Raw genomic sequence first — 15,979 nt, 5'->3', positions numbered from 1 at the left:
CCCCCCTGGGTGTCTGAGGCCAGGCACACAGCAGGTGGTGCCCCACCCCCCACCCCACGACACGAGGTGAGCTACAAATTAATAAATAAATAAAGAGCCCAGCACGCTCCGAGAGGAGAGTCTATCTTCAGTCCTGCAGCCTCTCTCTCAGCGGCGCCAGCAGCGAGCTCTCGCGGACCGTCACACATGAACGCTCGCCTCTCGGGGGCAGCCCTGGCTCAGGAGAGGAGAGCCGTTAACCCGAACGCTTCTGGAACATTCTCTTGGCTCTGCTCCTGCGCCTAAGCCTGGCTGTGCCTGGGGACATCGGATCTGCTGCCCACTGTCCAGGGGGATGGCCAGCTGTGAGAACCACAGCCAGCAGTAGATGGTGGACAGGAAGGAGACCCGGCAGAGCTGTGAGGGGAGCGGGCAGAGGGGCTTGGCTGGTCACGCCGTGGCCATTGTGTCTGTCTGCCTCACACCATCCTCTTGGGGACCGGTGCTCCGGTTCACTGGGTCAGCCACGGTGTCTGTCCATCGAGTAGGTCCTTGAGGACTCCCCTCTACCAAGCAAGGGGGCCACTACCCGCACCTGGCCTTTCCTACCTTCAAAACACAGTTGCACCGGCACGTAATCCTCACGTCATCCCGTTCACTAGTTCAACCACAGCGAGAAGACTGTACAGTCATCACCACAATCCTCCTGCTTGTGCTCAATGTTATCAGCTCTCCCCTCCCCCCGCCCCAACCTCCCCTGCCATGCCCCCAATCAACCATGAACCCATTACTGTCTGCAGATTTACCTCTCCTGGATTCCATACACAGAAACACATCAACAACAAAAACCTGACCCCAACGATCAAGTAACAGAGAGGAACAAACACCCTCATCAAAAAGAAAGCAGAAAATACTGAAAACCAGAACGCATTTAATGCGGGTCCAGAGGGAGAGCCAATGGTGAGGGGTTGAGACTGGCCTTTCCGGATGCCTTGTCCAAAAAAAGTCAGCCGGGGTCTAAGGTCAGAGTTCACCCCACAGCCTAGGCCTGAGGGGCTTCCATGTTACCCTAGGTACAGCTTCCAGACTGGAGGCTGAACAAGTGCTGGCCCACCCCTCGGACCTGGCCAGAGCCAACAGCCAAGGGAGCACTGGCCCACAAGCAAGGGTGGGTGCCAAGCTTGGCCTGGCTCACCCCTGGGGTTGAAGGCCCAGGGAAAGTGTGGGTTCTCTGAAAGTTGTGCACTAGGGACAATCCGCAGGCCACGCATGGAGAAGCCTGGGGCAGACTGGGCCCTGGCTTGGCCGGGGTGCCATGGGCTGGGTCGGTTCTGCTGGAGGGAGAAGTCAGGGCTCTCGGGAGCTGTGGGAACACACTGCTGGGGGTGATGGTGTCACCTGGGGCTGCGGGTTCACTGTGCGTGTGAGCTGTGGGTGCACCCTGAATGGGGGGCCACCTGGAACTGTGGGTGTACTCTGCATGGGAGGCTGAGGCTGCTGGGAGCTGAAGGTATACCCTACGTGGGGCCTCCCTGAGCTGAGGGTACACTGTGAGCGGGGAGTGCACGTTGCCTGGAGCCGTGGGCAGTGCACAGCGCCTCACATCTGCAGACAAACAGCCCGTGGCAAGAGCGTGTCAGAGAACTGTGGGGTGATGTCCTTACACATTTCTGAGCCCCCTCCTCTTTCTCCTTGTTGCCTGGGAAAGAAGGATGGATGGATGGAGGGAGGGGCGGGGTCTGTCTCTGGGCCCTATGGTCACCCCAGATCATGGCAGGGTCAGAGGCCCACCCCTCAGCACTGGGCAGGTGGTCAAGACGGCAGATGTGTGCTCTCCCACCAGGTGGGCCGAGGGCTTCTAGCTTCAGCTGCTGCTTCCCTGAGACAGACAGACAGATAGACCAGACACACGCCCAACAACAGCGGAAGGAGCAGTGGAATAGGGAGGCCCCTAAAGACCTGGCCCCTGTGCTTTGGAAGCTGTGCCCAGTGGTCCTCTCAGAGGACGTGCTGTGGGGCCCACCCATGACACAGCACACCAGCAAGCACCCAGCATGATCACCGTGTCTCTGTCCCTGGCTCTGCCTGCTCTTGGTGCCAGAAACGACTATCCCCTCTGGCTGCGTGCCTGCAGGATGCACAGTGACCCTCCCCCCAAGCACAACACGGCAAAGGTGGAGGTGGGGTGGGGGTGGAAGCCAGGGCGAGTCAGCAAAAGTGCCCCCTTAGTCACAACGTCCTCAGAGGCCCCAAGTACACACTGAACACGGCCCATTTTAAAGTGGTTGAAAAGATGGCTTTGTGTTTCAACTCCACATAGACCTTCTCTCTCACGGGGTCTTGGGCCCATGCAGGGTGCCCAGCTGACCTCAGGGGATGCTGCCTGCCTTGCTTGGTGCCTGGTCAGGGTCCTCTGAGGGCTCACACTTGGTGCCACGTCCCTGCCAGTGGAAGTTCCCACTTAAAAAGGGAGGGTCCCACAGTCCTCCAGGAGGCAAGGGATGGCAGCGACGGGCACTAAGCCTGTCCCTGAACTCTGATCCTAGCGAGGGTCAATGCACACACAAATGGGACTGCGGGCAGTGACTCACCATCCTGTCCCAACTCAGGACTGGGGGCTTCCAGACAACGGAGGCTGTGTGCCATCCAGACCACCTGCTGTCACTTAGGACTTACCCCCACTTACACGTATGCAGCATACACCTCCAGACACACTTCACACACACACACACACACACACACACACACCTTCATTCACTCACATACATACCACACCCATTCACAATCACAAACAACACAACCACACACTATACATACACCACACACATACATGTACCATGCTTACATGTCTGTCTGTCACATATTCACACTACACATACATTCACACATGCATAATACCACAACCACACTCCATACATACACACCATACTCACACATCCATGTACCACACCTACACACACACACACCCCACACAGTTGCACACATACCACACACACACTACACATACACACTACACACCAGCTACAACACATACATACACGCATGCACACATGCCGCACATGCCACTAAAGGCCACAGTCACAGCCATTGTGTCCACGTCGACTCAGAGGGCCCCTACAGGACAGGGTAGCACTGCCCCTGTGGTCTGAGACTGTCACTCTCTATGAGAGTAGAGAGCCCGGTCTTTCTCCCAAGGAGTGGCTGGTGGGCTTGAACTGCAAACCTTGCAGCTGGCAGCCCAGGTGTAACCACTATACCACCAGGGCTCCTAGACTGCATGTGCACACCATCACACATGCAAACACAGACACCACACGGGCGCGCACACGCACACACTCACCAGCAGTGCTCTGTGCACACTGCAGTCCTCCCGGCTGTGCGTGGGGCCGACACCTGCGCCGTGGCCTCGCTCCCCTCCTGCTCCCCACGCAGGGCCCGGGGCCATGCTGCACTGGGCACGACCTCTGGAACACAGAGCAGGCCACCACGCATGGCCACGGGACCCCACTGGGCATGCAGCGCAGGGCTGGTCATCAGGATGTGTGGGGGAGGGACAGAAACGCTGTGTCCCTGTGGGTGGCGGGGAGGCGGGTTGCATGGACCCCAAGCCGAATGAGACCAGGCCACGGCTGGCTGGGAGGCAGCCGGGCCACCCTGGTGTCGGTAGCCAGCTAGCTGGCATGCTGTGAGCCTTCCCCACAGCCCCGCGAACTGCTCCTCGTGTTCTATGGAAAGACAATGGCGAGCCTCAGGGAGGTTTAGGGACTTGCCTGAAGTCACACATCCATGAAGCCCCGGCCTGGGAGTGACAAACACCAGGACCACCCACGGCGACAACGGGGCCACGGCGTGCAGCAGGAAGAGTCGGGCAAGCTCTGGCCGTGGCCTGCTCACTGAGAGGCGGTGGGTTCGGATCCTCCCGGAGGGGCTGTGGAAGAGAGGCCTGGCGACCGGGTCCCTGGAAACCCCGGGGTAGAAAGTCCCCCCAGGGGTTGGGAGCACTCGGACTGCCCGATGATGGACAGACAGCTCTTTCTAAAAGTTACTTGACTGTGGACGTGTATGATGTGTGAACATCATGTCAAGAAAACTCCTAAAAGAAGAAGAAATCGCGCGGGCCCTGTGGTGGCCACGGGGAAGGAGGGAGCGTGCACTTTGTGGCACGGAACCGGCAGGTGGCAGTTGCTGAGCCGGAGCACGGTGAAGACCAGGGATGAGCAGGAGGGAGAAGACAGGTCCAGGACTGACTGCAGGGACGCTGGCACGACCCTCCTGGATACGCCTGAACTATGGGATTGGAGGGCCAATAACACCTCTCAAGAAAAACGAGAAAGCGAAAGTTCTCCCAGGACCCATGTGGGGTGGCACCAGTTGACACTGGCGGGACCGTGGGGAGGTAGGGTCTGGGAGGAAGGGGGTGGGTGGGCGTGGTATCAAGCTTGCCTGTGCCAGCAACACAGGGGATGTGTGATAATGGCCTCACTTTCCCCCAGAAAGCTTGGCTCATCGGTGCTTTGGGACAAAAGCAGCTAGGGGCTGTGGAGAGGCTGAGCGGAGCCTCCTGCTTGAGGCTGGGAAGTGGTTTCTAACTTCCTGACAAGGTGCAAAGGGACATGACAGGTGCTGGCTGAGGCCGGGCCGAGTGGGCGGTCTGCAGGTTTACACAGAAAGCTCACAGGTGGACAGACAAGGTGGGAACGGGCACGTGTGGTGAGATGTGAAAGCTTCCCGGAAGCAGGTGCACCCGGGGGACTGCTCCAGAGGCGGGGAAGGCGTGAGGGCATGTGTGTGGGTCAAGAGGCGTGGCAGGTGTGGGCTCTGGCCAGGGGGCGGTGGGTGGGGGCCAGCACAGCACAGGGGGCCACGGAGACCATCTGCCCCTTCACGGGTCAGCCTATCACACTCGCCCCTCTCTGATGGCGCCTGTACCATCAATGCAGCCAGCCTGGGCAACCAGAGGGCTCACCTGCCCCACCTCCAGGTCCCAGCAGACCCAGCACTCAGCCCCTGCCTGCTTGGAGGCGGTCCTCAACCCAGAGGCAGGGCTCATCACCATCTGATTTAAAGTCAGATCCCGACACCCAGTACCGGATACCCAGAGCTCAGACTGGACGCTGAGCCCCTTGCTCCTGAATGTTCTAGAAGTCACTACCTGGCGCGCACCTCTGGGCCCTTGGAACACAGCTCTGTGACCCCCACCTCATGCTCTTGAGCCCTTGCTGCACCTGCTCTGACAGCCCCTGTCCCCCACCCCAAACCCACCCAGAGGAACAGGAGAACTGACCCCTCCTGAGGGTGGCCCTCCACGAAGGGGACCAGCCCCCAGCCTCCTGCCCTCCCAACATGTAGTTGGGGGGCGGCCTTAGGTGCTCTGGGGGTCACCTCCCAGATAGACTACTTGCTCCATTCCTCAGCCTGGGCTGTGCTCTGAGGGAATCCCAAAGACAATTGTGTCAACTTCCTCCCAACCTGCTCAGGAGCAAAGGCCACAGTCTAGCACCTTGGGTCCCACCAGCAGGCTTGCTTCCTCCCCGCCCCGGTCTGCTCCTTAGGATCCTGTTGAGCCAGCAGGTAGGGGTGGGGTGGGGGGACCCAGCTTGTCCTGTACAACTCAGCAGGGCTGAGAACAAAGTGGGGGTGAAGGGGGACGACCAGGCATCTCCTGTCACAGTGAGGGTGGAGGTTGAGAGCTAGGGACAAGAGGGGCTCAGGCTCCCTGATGGGGGAGGGCGAGATGCCCACTGGGGCAGAAGCCCCCTCACTTCATAGCAGAGCTGAGTTTGGCACCCCTGTCCCAAAGAGACCGGGCCTCGGACTTGGGCCTCAGCAAGCCAGAGCCCATCACAAGCAAGGAGGAGCCCGCCCAGTCAGTCTTAGCCCCCCGCCCCACCCCCTGTACCCTCAGGAACTCCAGAGTAACCGCTGTCATCTCTCAGCTTCTGGGTCTCCCGACTTCCCTCTCTCCATCCCAGTTGGTTTATACCCTCATTAACATCACTCCTCCCTGCAAGAGTTGATAAGGTTCCTGACACTGCCATCTGGGTTCCACCCAAGACCCCCGAACCCACGTTCCAAGCTCTCTTTGGCCAGGCCTCACTCCCCACCCACCCCCGCCCCCAATCCAGGCTACCCCAGCCCCACAGCCCCGGCCTCTCCCAGCTGGCCACACACTCCTGCCCTCGCATGAGGTTGGGGCTGGGGGCGGGGGATGACGTGCTGCACTCACCAAAGACAAGCAGCTCCAGCCGTCACCCACGGGTGTGTTCACGACTCTTGGACCAGGAGGGCCCAAGAACGTTATGAACAGTGGAACGGCCAGGGAAAGGGTCCCCGCCTCACCTGCCTGCTGCCTGGCTTGCTCTAAGACAGAGGTTCCTGAGCTCGCTGACCCCCCTCCCCTGCAGGAAAGTCACTGTGCTGCAGTCAGTGAACAGCTTTTGGACTAGGACCCTCATCCAGAATGCAGCATGCTGTCTGCATGGTGTGGGGTCGGTCACCCACGCTGGGAAACACTGCTCTAGAGAACTAACTAGCTAGCTAGTAACTGACTAACTAGCTAACCAGTTGCTGCAGAGCCCACGCACCTCAGAGCAGACTGTGCCTACGGCTGTCACGGCTGGTTTGTTAACAGCCCCGTCAGACCTTTTCACAAGGCACCTCTGGGTGGCCTCGAACCGCCCGCCTGGCAGTCAGCAGCTGAGAGCATCATCCGGTCCCACCGCCCACGGCTGTTACTGGGCTCCAACCCATAATGACCCATGCACAACAGAAAGAAACAGTGCCGGGCCCAGGCCATCGATGGACCCCCTCCAATAATGACCCCCCTCCCTACACTGAGTCCATTCTGACTCACCGTGAGCCCAGGCCCTGACTCTGTGGGAGCTCAGTCTCCGCTTTCGCTGTCTGAGCAACTGGTGGGTCTGGGCCTCCGACCTGGTGGCTAGCAGCCCCTCACCCAACCCGCAGAGCCACCAGGGCTCCATGCGGTCTCAGCTCACTGTCCTCGGGAGGAACGAAGCCCCCGGGGCCCAGGGCAGTCAGGAGACCCCACACCTGAGCAGCAGTGTTTCCTGTTGTTTCTCTTATCTGGGAGAAGATGTCAGTGTTTGGTCTTGTTCTGTGTGTGTGCATGCATGTGTGTATATGTATGTGTACACGTGTATGGGCATGTGTGTATGTGTACCTGTGTATGAGTGTGTATGTGTACATGTGTGTGCACGTGTATGTGTGTGCATGGGGGTGTGTGTATGCATGTGTGTATGTGTGTGTATGCATGTGTCTATGTGCATGTGCACCTGTGCACGCATGTGTATATGTACGCGCGCACATGCATGTGCATGTGTACATGTGTGCGCACATATACATGTGTGTGCATGTGTCTATGTGTATATGTATGTGTACCTGTGTGTGAGTGTGTGCATGTGTATATGTGTGCGCGCACACATGTCTATGTGCATGTGCGTGTGTGTACATGTGTATGTGTACAGGTGTGTGCATGTATGTGTGAGTGTGCCTGTGTACGTGTGTATGTATACGTTTGAGCGCATGTGCGTGCTTCGTTTTGATTTGGGCCCTGCTGGAGGGGAAACACCAGGTAAGGACTTGCTCTAAAAGTAGGATGAAAAGAAGGGAAACCACAGGGCTTGGCGTGGAACTCAATAAGGAAGCGAGGTAATCCAATCCTGCGGTAACACAATAACCGCGGTAACACAGTCAGGAGTTACTCGCAGCAGCCCTGCCTGGGGCATTGGGTAAGGGACTCCCTCTGCTTTTCCCTTGAGAGGCCTAAGACGGCCCCCTCCCCTGCCTGCAGACTTTAGAAGAGAAGCGAGGTGGTCTCATTCCTAGAACCACACAAACCAGACTTGCCTCACGGGGTCCCGGCAGCAGCCCGCCCTCACTCGGGCCCTGGCTACGCAGGCCATGGAGATGCAACCCGTCCTCAGTGATGCTCCGTTGGGCTCTTGGCGCCTGGTTTACTGAAAGTGGAACTCCAGGCCTTTCTTGTGAGATGACTTGAACCTCCACCCGCTGTTAGCAGCCGTGTGAGTTAGACGAGCACCCCCAGGGGCGCCCAGGCCCGGAGGAGCTTGGTGGCAGACTCAGTAAGACCCAGGACAGCTGATGACCCCGCTAGAGGCCGGCCCCCAACCCCACAACGATGATGTCGCCCCAGGTAGCTCTGACCACAGGCTCTCGAGATGCGCGGGGAAGAGCTTCCTGCTCTGCAGAGCCACGGACAAGGGGCAGCTGAAGGCAGCGCAGAGTCCAGAAAGCAGCCTGAGAGTGTGGCCTGTGCTGTCCCCAGTGGAGGACAGAGGCCCTTCAGGACTGACACTAACCCTCGTGGGAGCAAATGCCCGTGGACCCCACAAGGGGAGAGGGTCGACCCGAGACCAATTTGGGAGCTCATGCTGGGCCAGCTGCACCCCTGAGACCTGGGAGACACTGGTCCTCTGGAGAGAGAGGCCCAGAAGGCAAGAGGCTAGCTGGCTTTGGAAGCTAGGGGGCTGGGCCTCATGTGACCTGAGGCGGCAGAGGGTGTGGAGCCTGGTCGTCAGAGAGCAAGCGTCCGGCTGCCGGGGCTTCTCTAAAGAGTGGTGAGGACAGGACACGTTAAGGCCAGTGACGAGCTCCAAGCCCTCCCCACCAACATCTCTGCCCCGCAACCCTCGATTCTGGGGACTGACCCCCGGCACCAGGCAGACCTGCTGTAGGTGAACCTGCCACTGGCTGTACTGGGGTGGTCTTGTCAGTCATGTGGGGTCAAGAAGGGAGGATACTAAAGGGCTAAAAACACGCAAAACTAACCACCACCACCCGCCCCCACCTGCCGTCGAGTCAATTCCGACTCATCAAACTTCAAACTCACAGCCGTCCAGTCGATGCTGACTCACAGCGACCCGACAGGACAGGGCAGAGATGCCCCTGTGGATTCCCGAGACAGTCACTCTTTAGAACCGCTGACCTGGAGGTTAGCAACCCGAAGCATAAAGACTCATGGCTGCCAAGGAGTGGATACTGACTCATTGCGACCCTACAGGACAGAGCAGAGCTGCCCTGCGGGTTTCTGAGGCTGTAAGGCTCTACGGAAGCAGAAGGCTGGTGGTTTTGAACCACTGACTTTGGTACCAGCAGCCCAGGACCGCTCCCCATGACCCTCTGCTGGGCTGCTGGGCTGCCGGCTTTCCAGGAGCTGAGAGCCTCTTCGTCCTCTTTTGGAGCAAGCAGTGGTTGAACAGCTGACCTACAGCTGCTCACTGGACTCCCAAAATCTTGCCCTACGTGCTTACTGGCTCTTAAATACACAGCAGTCACCATCCTAACCCCGCCCAAGGCCAGCAAGTCCACTCTGATGCACCCAGCCCTCTGGGTAGGGCAGCACTGCTCCCGAGTGTGCCTGAGCCCGCGGATCTGGAGAGAGGTGGACTGCCTCGTTTTTCTCCTGCGTAGCGGCTGCTGAGTTCAAACCGCTGACCTTTCAGTTTGCTGTCCAGCACGTGAACCACGGTGTGACAGATCAGGGGCACAGGGTGGCTCCAGAGTTGGCCCAGCATGAGAGGCCCCAGAAGGTGGGGCCTGGAGCATCAGACTCCGAGTGGCCGTTCTGGCGGGTGGGCGAGTGAGCACTCTATACATTCCCCGCCTGTGGCGCCACACCGCTGGCATACACAGAGCGTGAGGGACCTCCTGGGCCAGAGTCCCTGGCGTCTCCCCTCCAGCACCCCCCGGGCCAGCTCACCTTCCTAACATGCCTCACACAAAAGCTGCCAGCGTATGCTCAGTGGTCCAGGGTCTGAGGCCGCCAGTCATCTACCCTCAGCGTAGGCTTCCTAGTACCCCTCTCTCCACCCACAAGGCCTCCTAGGGGCAGGTCCTGACCTCCGGCAGGTCACACAGGCCCTGGCCTCTCCTCCTCCACCAGCACACACCCATGCCTGCAAAGCCCAGTCCCCTGCCAGCATCCCACCATGCCCGCTGTATCGGAAGGACCGTGCCATGCCTTTCGCCCACCTCCCTCCTCCTTGTGCTCCACACGGTCACACACACACACACACACACACACACACACACACACGCATGTCCCTGCTACATGAGGTTCACTGGAGGGAGCACGTGCCAGCCCAAAGTCCCCTTTGGCCCTCGGGGACCACCCAGGAATGAGCGCGGTGCCTGCTGTGTGCGGGCTGCCTGGGTGGTGGCCTTACCTGTAGTATCGGGACTGCAGGTAGGTGGAGCAGACGGCCTTGGACACGTGGCTGGCGGAGCCAAAGTCAATGACCTTGACCCGGTAGGGCTGCCTGGACGGGTCGACCAGCATGATGTTCTCGGGCTTGAGGTCGGCGTGGATGAGGCCCAGGCTCTTGAGCTTCATCAGGGCCGTGGCCACCTGCTGGAGGACGGGGCGGATGTACTTGAGGGGCAGCGGGCTGAACTTGTTCTGCTTCAGGAAGTCGTAGAGGTTCTGCTCCAGCATCTCGAAGACCAGGCAGGTGTGGTTCTTGTGCTGGAAGCACTCGTAGGCCCGGACGAAGTTGTAGTCGTCGGCGCTCTCCGTGCTGAGCCGCGCCAGGATGCTGACCTCGATCTGGCCCTGCCGCGCGTATGACGGGTGGTTCTTGAGGATCTTGATGGCCACAATCTCGTTGGTGCCCCGCTTCCAGCACTTCACCACCTGCCCGAACGTGCCCCGGCCCAGGAACTCCAGGACCTCGTAGGTGTTGGTCATGGAGCACAGCACCTCGTGCTGGACCAGCTGGTAGTCGCCCTCGCTGTTGGAGCCACTGTTCTTGGAGGTGGCAGTGGATGTGGCGGCAGTGGCGACGGTGGCCCCGCTGGCGTTGTTCTGGAGCATGGGTGGGTGCTCTTCGATAATCTGCACACTGCTCGTGTTCTCGATCTCCTCACTCTTACGCTTGAGCCCGCATTTCTGGTAGGTGTCGAGGAGGCTCACCGTGCTCCGGCGCATCAGGTTGGACGGCCCCCCGAGGACCTGCCCGGCGACGGAGGTGCTGCTGGCCGAAGTGACCACGATGTGCCCAGCGCTGCCCGGGAAGATGACGGTCTGCTCGTAAGGTAGGCTTGGGTTCGGGATGGGCAGGGAGGTGCTGACGGCGGCGGCGGCTGGCTGTGACGGTGCTAGGTGCTTGCTCTGGCTGTAGACTTTGCCGTGGGAGCCGTACCCAGTCATGTCCCAGCTGGAACTGGCCTCCACCTTCAGCTTCTTCACACTACAGAAGGCACTTGACTGGAGGGTGGGTGGGGAGAAGACGTGCACATGTGAGGCCATACCTGCAGGGAAAGGAGGAGGGGAGACGTGAGCACCCTTGGACCGCCGGGGGAGGGGGGGCCCCCACCCAACAGGTCAAGCCAGCCTCATCAGCGAGAGTCGTCACGTAGCTCACCAAGACAGTGCGCGCCATCCCACGTGGGTCCTACAAACTCGTGGACGGCCGTGGTAGAGGCCGCCCGGGTTTGCCCCTGACCGGAGGAAGGGAGCGTAAAGAAGGCTGAGGACAGGTGCACACCCCCACCCCACCGCCACCCCGTGACCTTGAGACCAGAAGCACTAGATGGTCCAGCTACTGCCACCTGCTCCGGAAGGGATCCCATCAGGAGGTCCAGGATGGAGGGGGAGAAAAACGCAGGACAAAAAACTGGAACATAAAGGAGACCGGGCTTTCTGGTCAGGCAGGAGCCGCAGATGGAGGCCCTGCGTGCTCCTTCAGGCCTGTACTCACGCCGGGCAAGGGCAGACGGGTCTAGATGGTGAGTGGTGACCTGAGGGAGGCACACGCCCACCCCCTCACCCCAGCCCTCTGAACAGTCTGAGAACAGAGGGCAGTGTTTCCCCTTTGCTCTACGACACCGTTCAGAAGAATCGGGAAATGAGGAGAAATGGGACCAGGAAAGAGAGAGAAGGGGTGGGAAGTGTGATGGTACGTGGTAGCTTTTACCACAGAGGAGCCAAAACAACAAAATAATAAGAATTTATAAATTATCAAGGGTTCATGGGGGAGTGGGAGGGGGAAAATGAGGAGCTGATACCAAGGGCTCAAGTAGAAAGCAAATGTTTTGAGAATGATGATGGCAACCAATGTACAAATGTGCTTGACACAATGGATGTAGGTGTGGATTGTGGTAAGCGTTGTACGAGCTCCCAATAAAGCTATTTTCTTAAAAACGAAAAGAAAATGTGAGATGTAGTGGAATAGATAATTTTTCAAAAGGCCTCTTTCAATAAAATATCATATCTGTAAAACAATTTTTTAAAAGTGTGCAGGCGTTTTGAATGGAAAACGGACCTGCTCTGGAGCCACAACAAAAAAGCTAAAGAGAAGAAAAAACACCCTGGGGGTGGGAGAGGAGCCCCCTCGGTCGGTCACTGTGTCCCCGGGCCCACAGGGCTCCAGTGCCCACCAGCTCCGCTGGGGACGCCGCCTGAGAGTCGGGCAAGGGGGCTACCGGGAGGACTTCCTCCTCCGTTGGTTAAAAACAGACAGTCCGTTTGCCGCAGAGATGAGGCTTGCAAGAGAACTGAGGGCAGCACAGACAGCTCTTGCATGCACCCTCCTCCACCTGCTCCCGCAGTCTCTCCTCTCCTACAATTTCTAGGGGGCGTCCCTGCGGTCCCACGTGGTCCCACTGCTACTGGCGACAGCCCTGCAGGCCATGGCAGGGCCCACTCCGAGAGCTGCACAGTTCTGTGGGTTCTCAGAGTGGGTGCAGACACGTGCCCGCCACGGCAGTGCTACATACGACAGTGCCACGGCACACAAAGCACCCTGGGCTCCCCTGTCTCCATTTCCCCAGCACCGATGGCCCGGCCGCCCACTGCACTGGACACTGGCCGTTCCCCAGATGCCGTGATGGTTGAGACGGCCCAGTCGGTCAGCAGCCTTCTCAGTTGGCTTCTCTCCCCCAGCGGTGTGCACTGCCGGCCTCCCTAGCTCTGTCGTAGCACACAGTCCACTCCTCTGTATGACCACAGGGTACCCCACTGCCTGGCTGTGTCCACATGCATCGTTTGGGGGGGGGCCTTGGGTGCCCAACATGAGCTTCTTTGGATGAATTCTCCGGTTCTGACCAGGGGCTTTGGCAGTGGCATGAGTTCGTGGCCCTGAAAGGTGCAGCATCGGTGGGTCGCAGCTCGGCTCTCGGGCTCCAGGGTCCTCCCTAGCCACAGGCACATGGGCACACTCGAGAAAGCAGAGAACTATCTGCCAGCACCCAGTCCCCAAACCAAGGCTGTTAGAAAGCCAGAACAGTAGCCAGGCATGCCTGGCATGAAGTCAACAGCCCAGGGCCAACCCAACAGCTAGCTTCCCAGAGCCTGCCTGGCCCTGACCCCAAGATCTGCCGGAGCTGTCTCTTCTTGCCTGGACCCTGCACTCCAGCCCTGGCCTAGGCGGTGGGACCGGCCGTCTGCATGTGTCCTGCACAGGACAAGGCTGGGGCCCTAACCTCCGAGGCCGGGATGAGATGACCTGTTTCTCCCCACTGCTCCTGAATTCCAGCCAGACCCCCCCAAATCCTGTCACCCCTGCCTGTGGGTCGGTTCCAACTCTCAAGCCTAAAGGAAATAAGAGAGCAGCCCGGAGAGTTTCTGAGGATGTTGGGTTTGCAGAAGTCGCCCGCCACGTCTTTCTCTCTGGGAGTGGCCAGAGAGTGGGTTTGAACCGCAAACCTCCCGGTCACCATAGCTATTTTGCATGCATTGGCACAAATGAAACCTCCACCTTGTCTCGGGCAGGCGGCCACCAAGCCTGCCTTCCTCCCACGGGCTCTGTCTTGCCCCTGTTGCCACCGTCTTCCTCTACTTGGGGTCGGGGGTGACGATTGATGAGGGAGTGGGGGCTCCAGCCTCCGTTTTCATGGCTCCCAAAAGCACACCAGTAGGAAGGTAGGGGGTAGAGCGGAATCTTACAGAGGGGTGGGGGTGGGGTGGCTTACGACTTACTGGGTTGATGGCCAAGGCCATAAAATGGTGGCGGTCATCACTGGCTGCCTCTGGCAACCGATGTCCATGATCGGAGAAGAGACCTGCCTGGCGGGAGACGCCTGGCTTCTGCTGCCCCCTGGGGAGGCCAACCATCAACAGGCCAGACCTGGACCCAGCTGCTCACATAGCCATGTGACCCGGTTCTGTACCGGGAAAGTCCCGGCCCACAGGAGGTTTCTTGGAAGAAAATCTTCAGTAATCATGTGTAAACCGTGTCTGCAGATGGCATAAACCCTGCTGGCGGTTTGTAGCTTAATCTTGAAAGGACTTATGGCCCGCCCCCCCAAGCTAGTGATAGGGTTCAAACAGTGTGTGGGGGTAAACACCATGACCTCTCCCTCCATTTCACCAGACGCTTTTTGAAGCCCCTACCCCTATCTCTCCACCAGCACCCCACAATCATGTCTCTGTGGGTGTCTCCCCGCAACACCTCGTGAGATTGATGCGGATCCCCGACGCAGGGCAGGTTTGGGGTGGGCTAGAGGAAGAGCCCAGTGTCATGTTCCCCCTGATGCCTCCGGTTCGTGACAGACAGGGACAGGGCACCCTGAATCCGACGCCGAGAGATTCTTCACGGATTTCTAAGCTGCCAATTCCCTCCTTTCGGACCCTCGGAAGCCTCGCCAGGCCACCAAGTCACCTGGCATCGGTTATGACGGGAGGAGGTATAGTACACGATTGGAAAATGCCATTGAGAATTGTTTAACATGAGAGCTTCCTCTATCAGACTCATCCTGGCCCGACGGGAAGACTGTCACCAGGAAGAAGGAGTTGTCAGCAGAAACAGGAAAGCAGTAGGTGAAACACAGACCTTGCAGAGTAGAGAAGGCCGGCCTTTTGGTGGCCGAGATGTGAAGCAATAGATGGAGGGGTTACGTGGATGAGCGGGGCTCCTGGGGGTACTGGGAGCACGAGGAGGGGTGCTAACATGTTTGTCTTAGTGGGTGCAGAGAACAGAACCGGTCTTTGGCAAGTTGAACTCCACACTCTACGTATCAGGAACCTCTGGTTACAGACGACCAATCAGCATCTAGTTCCTATTTGTTGGGGCTCATCTTGAATGAGGAGCGTAGAAAACAACAGGAGGGGGCTAGTCTGCTCAGTGTTAGTGGGAGGGTGGGGGGGTCAACTAAGAGAGCTGCCGCCTGAGGGAGCAGAGAGGCCCGTTTGAAGAGCTCTCGTGGGGTCCTCCCTGGGTCCTCCCAAAGCCAGTGTCCACTTGGGTAGCCCATGATTCCCGGGAGTGTGAGACTGCCCTCATGTCTGCCATCTGATGTGATTATCCTCCATTGGGGGGTGTTGTAAATCCCACCCTCTACATGTCAATGGGGCAGGATTAAGGTGGGTTTAGCTTGAGTCACAGCCTTACAAGTGGGCAGGACTCAAGTCACACCCTTGCTTGAGACAAGGGGAGAGAAGCCAGCAGAGAAAGTGGGCCCAGCTGTCACCGAGAAAGAAGAGTCGGCATCCTTTGGACCTGAGGTCCCTCCTAGAGCCAGGGGAGGAGAGATGCGGGACACAAGGGGCTCTGCAAGGCAGGCCGGGCTCCCAGTGCGGAGCCGATAGAGACAGCCCCAGGGCTGGCAGCGGAGTGAGTCTTCCCCTGGAGCTGGTGCCCTGAGTCCAGACTTTGGCCTCCTCACCGTGAGAGAGTACCCTCATGTGTTCAAGTGGCCTTTCGGATAGAGCAGGACAGAGACAAAGATGCTGTGCCCTCTCAGGGTGGAACTTGTTCTCAGCATCGGAGCAACAGGTGCTGAGAAAATGCCAGGGCCGGAGGATGGGTTAGAGGTCCCGGAGAGAGATGGTGACCTATGGGCCCAGGTCAGTGCCGAGATGGACACAGAATCCTTGAGGAGGTCCACTTTGACTGGGGGTGGCGGGCGGGGGCAGATGCAGCAGTCTGGGGCTGGGGCTCACTGAAGGTGTCCAGTAGCCTGAGAGCAGTGTGTGTCAGGGAAAGCCAAGGATCAGACGGGGATGGAGCACAACTCCAGG

At 58.9% G+C, this 15,979-nt stretch overlaps 1 protein-coding gene across 1 annotated transcript in view; it reads right to left on the bottom strand.

Annotated features, from left to right (window-relative positions):
- HIPK2 (homeodomain interacting protein kinase 2) overlaps positions 1-15,979 on the bottom strand; it is a 109,822-nt gene that overhangs the window by 66,256 nt on the left and 27,587 nt on the right. The window contains exons 3-5 of the mRNA XM_013007565.2: positions 13,940-14,057; positions 11,385-11,460; positions 10,188-11,271 (exon numbers count right to left, since the gene is read on the bottom strand). Coding sequence (XP_012863019.2) covers positions 10,188-11,271; positions 11,385-11,460; positions 13,940-14,057 — 1,278 coding nt within the window. The remainder of the gene's footprint in view (positions 1-10,187; positions 11,272-11,384; positions 11,461-13,939; positions 14,058-15,979) is intronic.

This window comes from Echinops telfairi, unplaced genomic scaffold (genome assembly GCF_000313985.2).
Source record: "Echinops telfairi isolate 266 unplaced genomic scaffold, ASM31398v2 ScPeMD7_23;HRSCAF=83, whole genome shotgun sequence".
In the NCBI taxonomy this organism is placed as follows: domain Eukaryota; kingdom Metazoa; phylum Chordata; class Mammalia; order Afrosoricida; family Tenrecidae; genus Echinops; species Echinops telfairi.
This window is presented reverse-complemented; position numbering and strand designations above follow the sequence as displayed.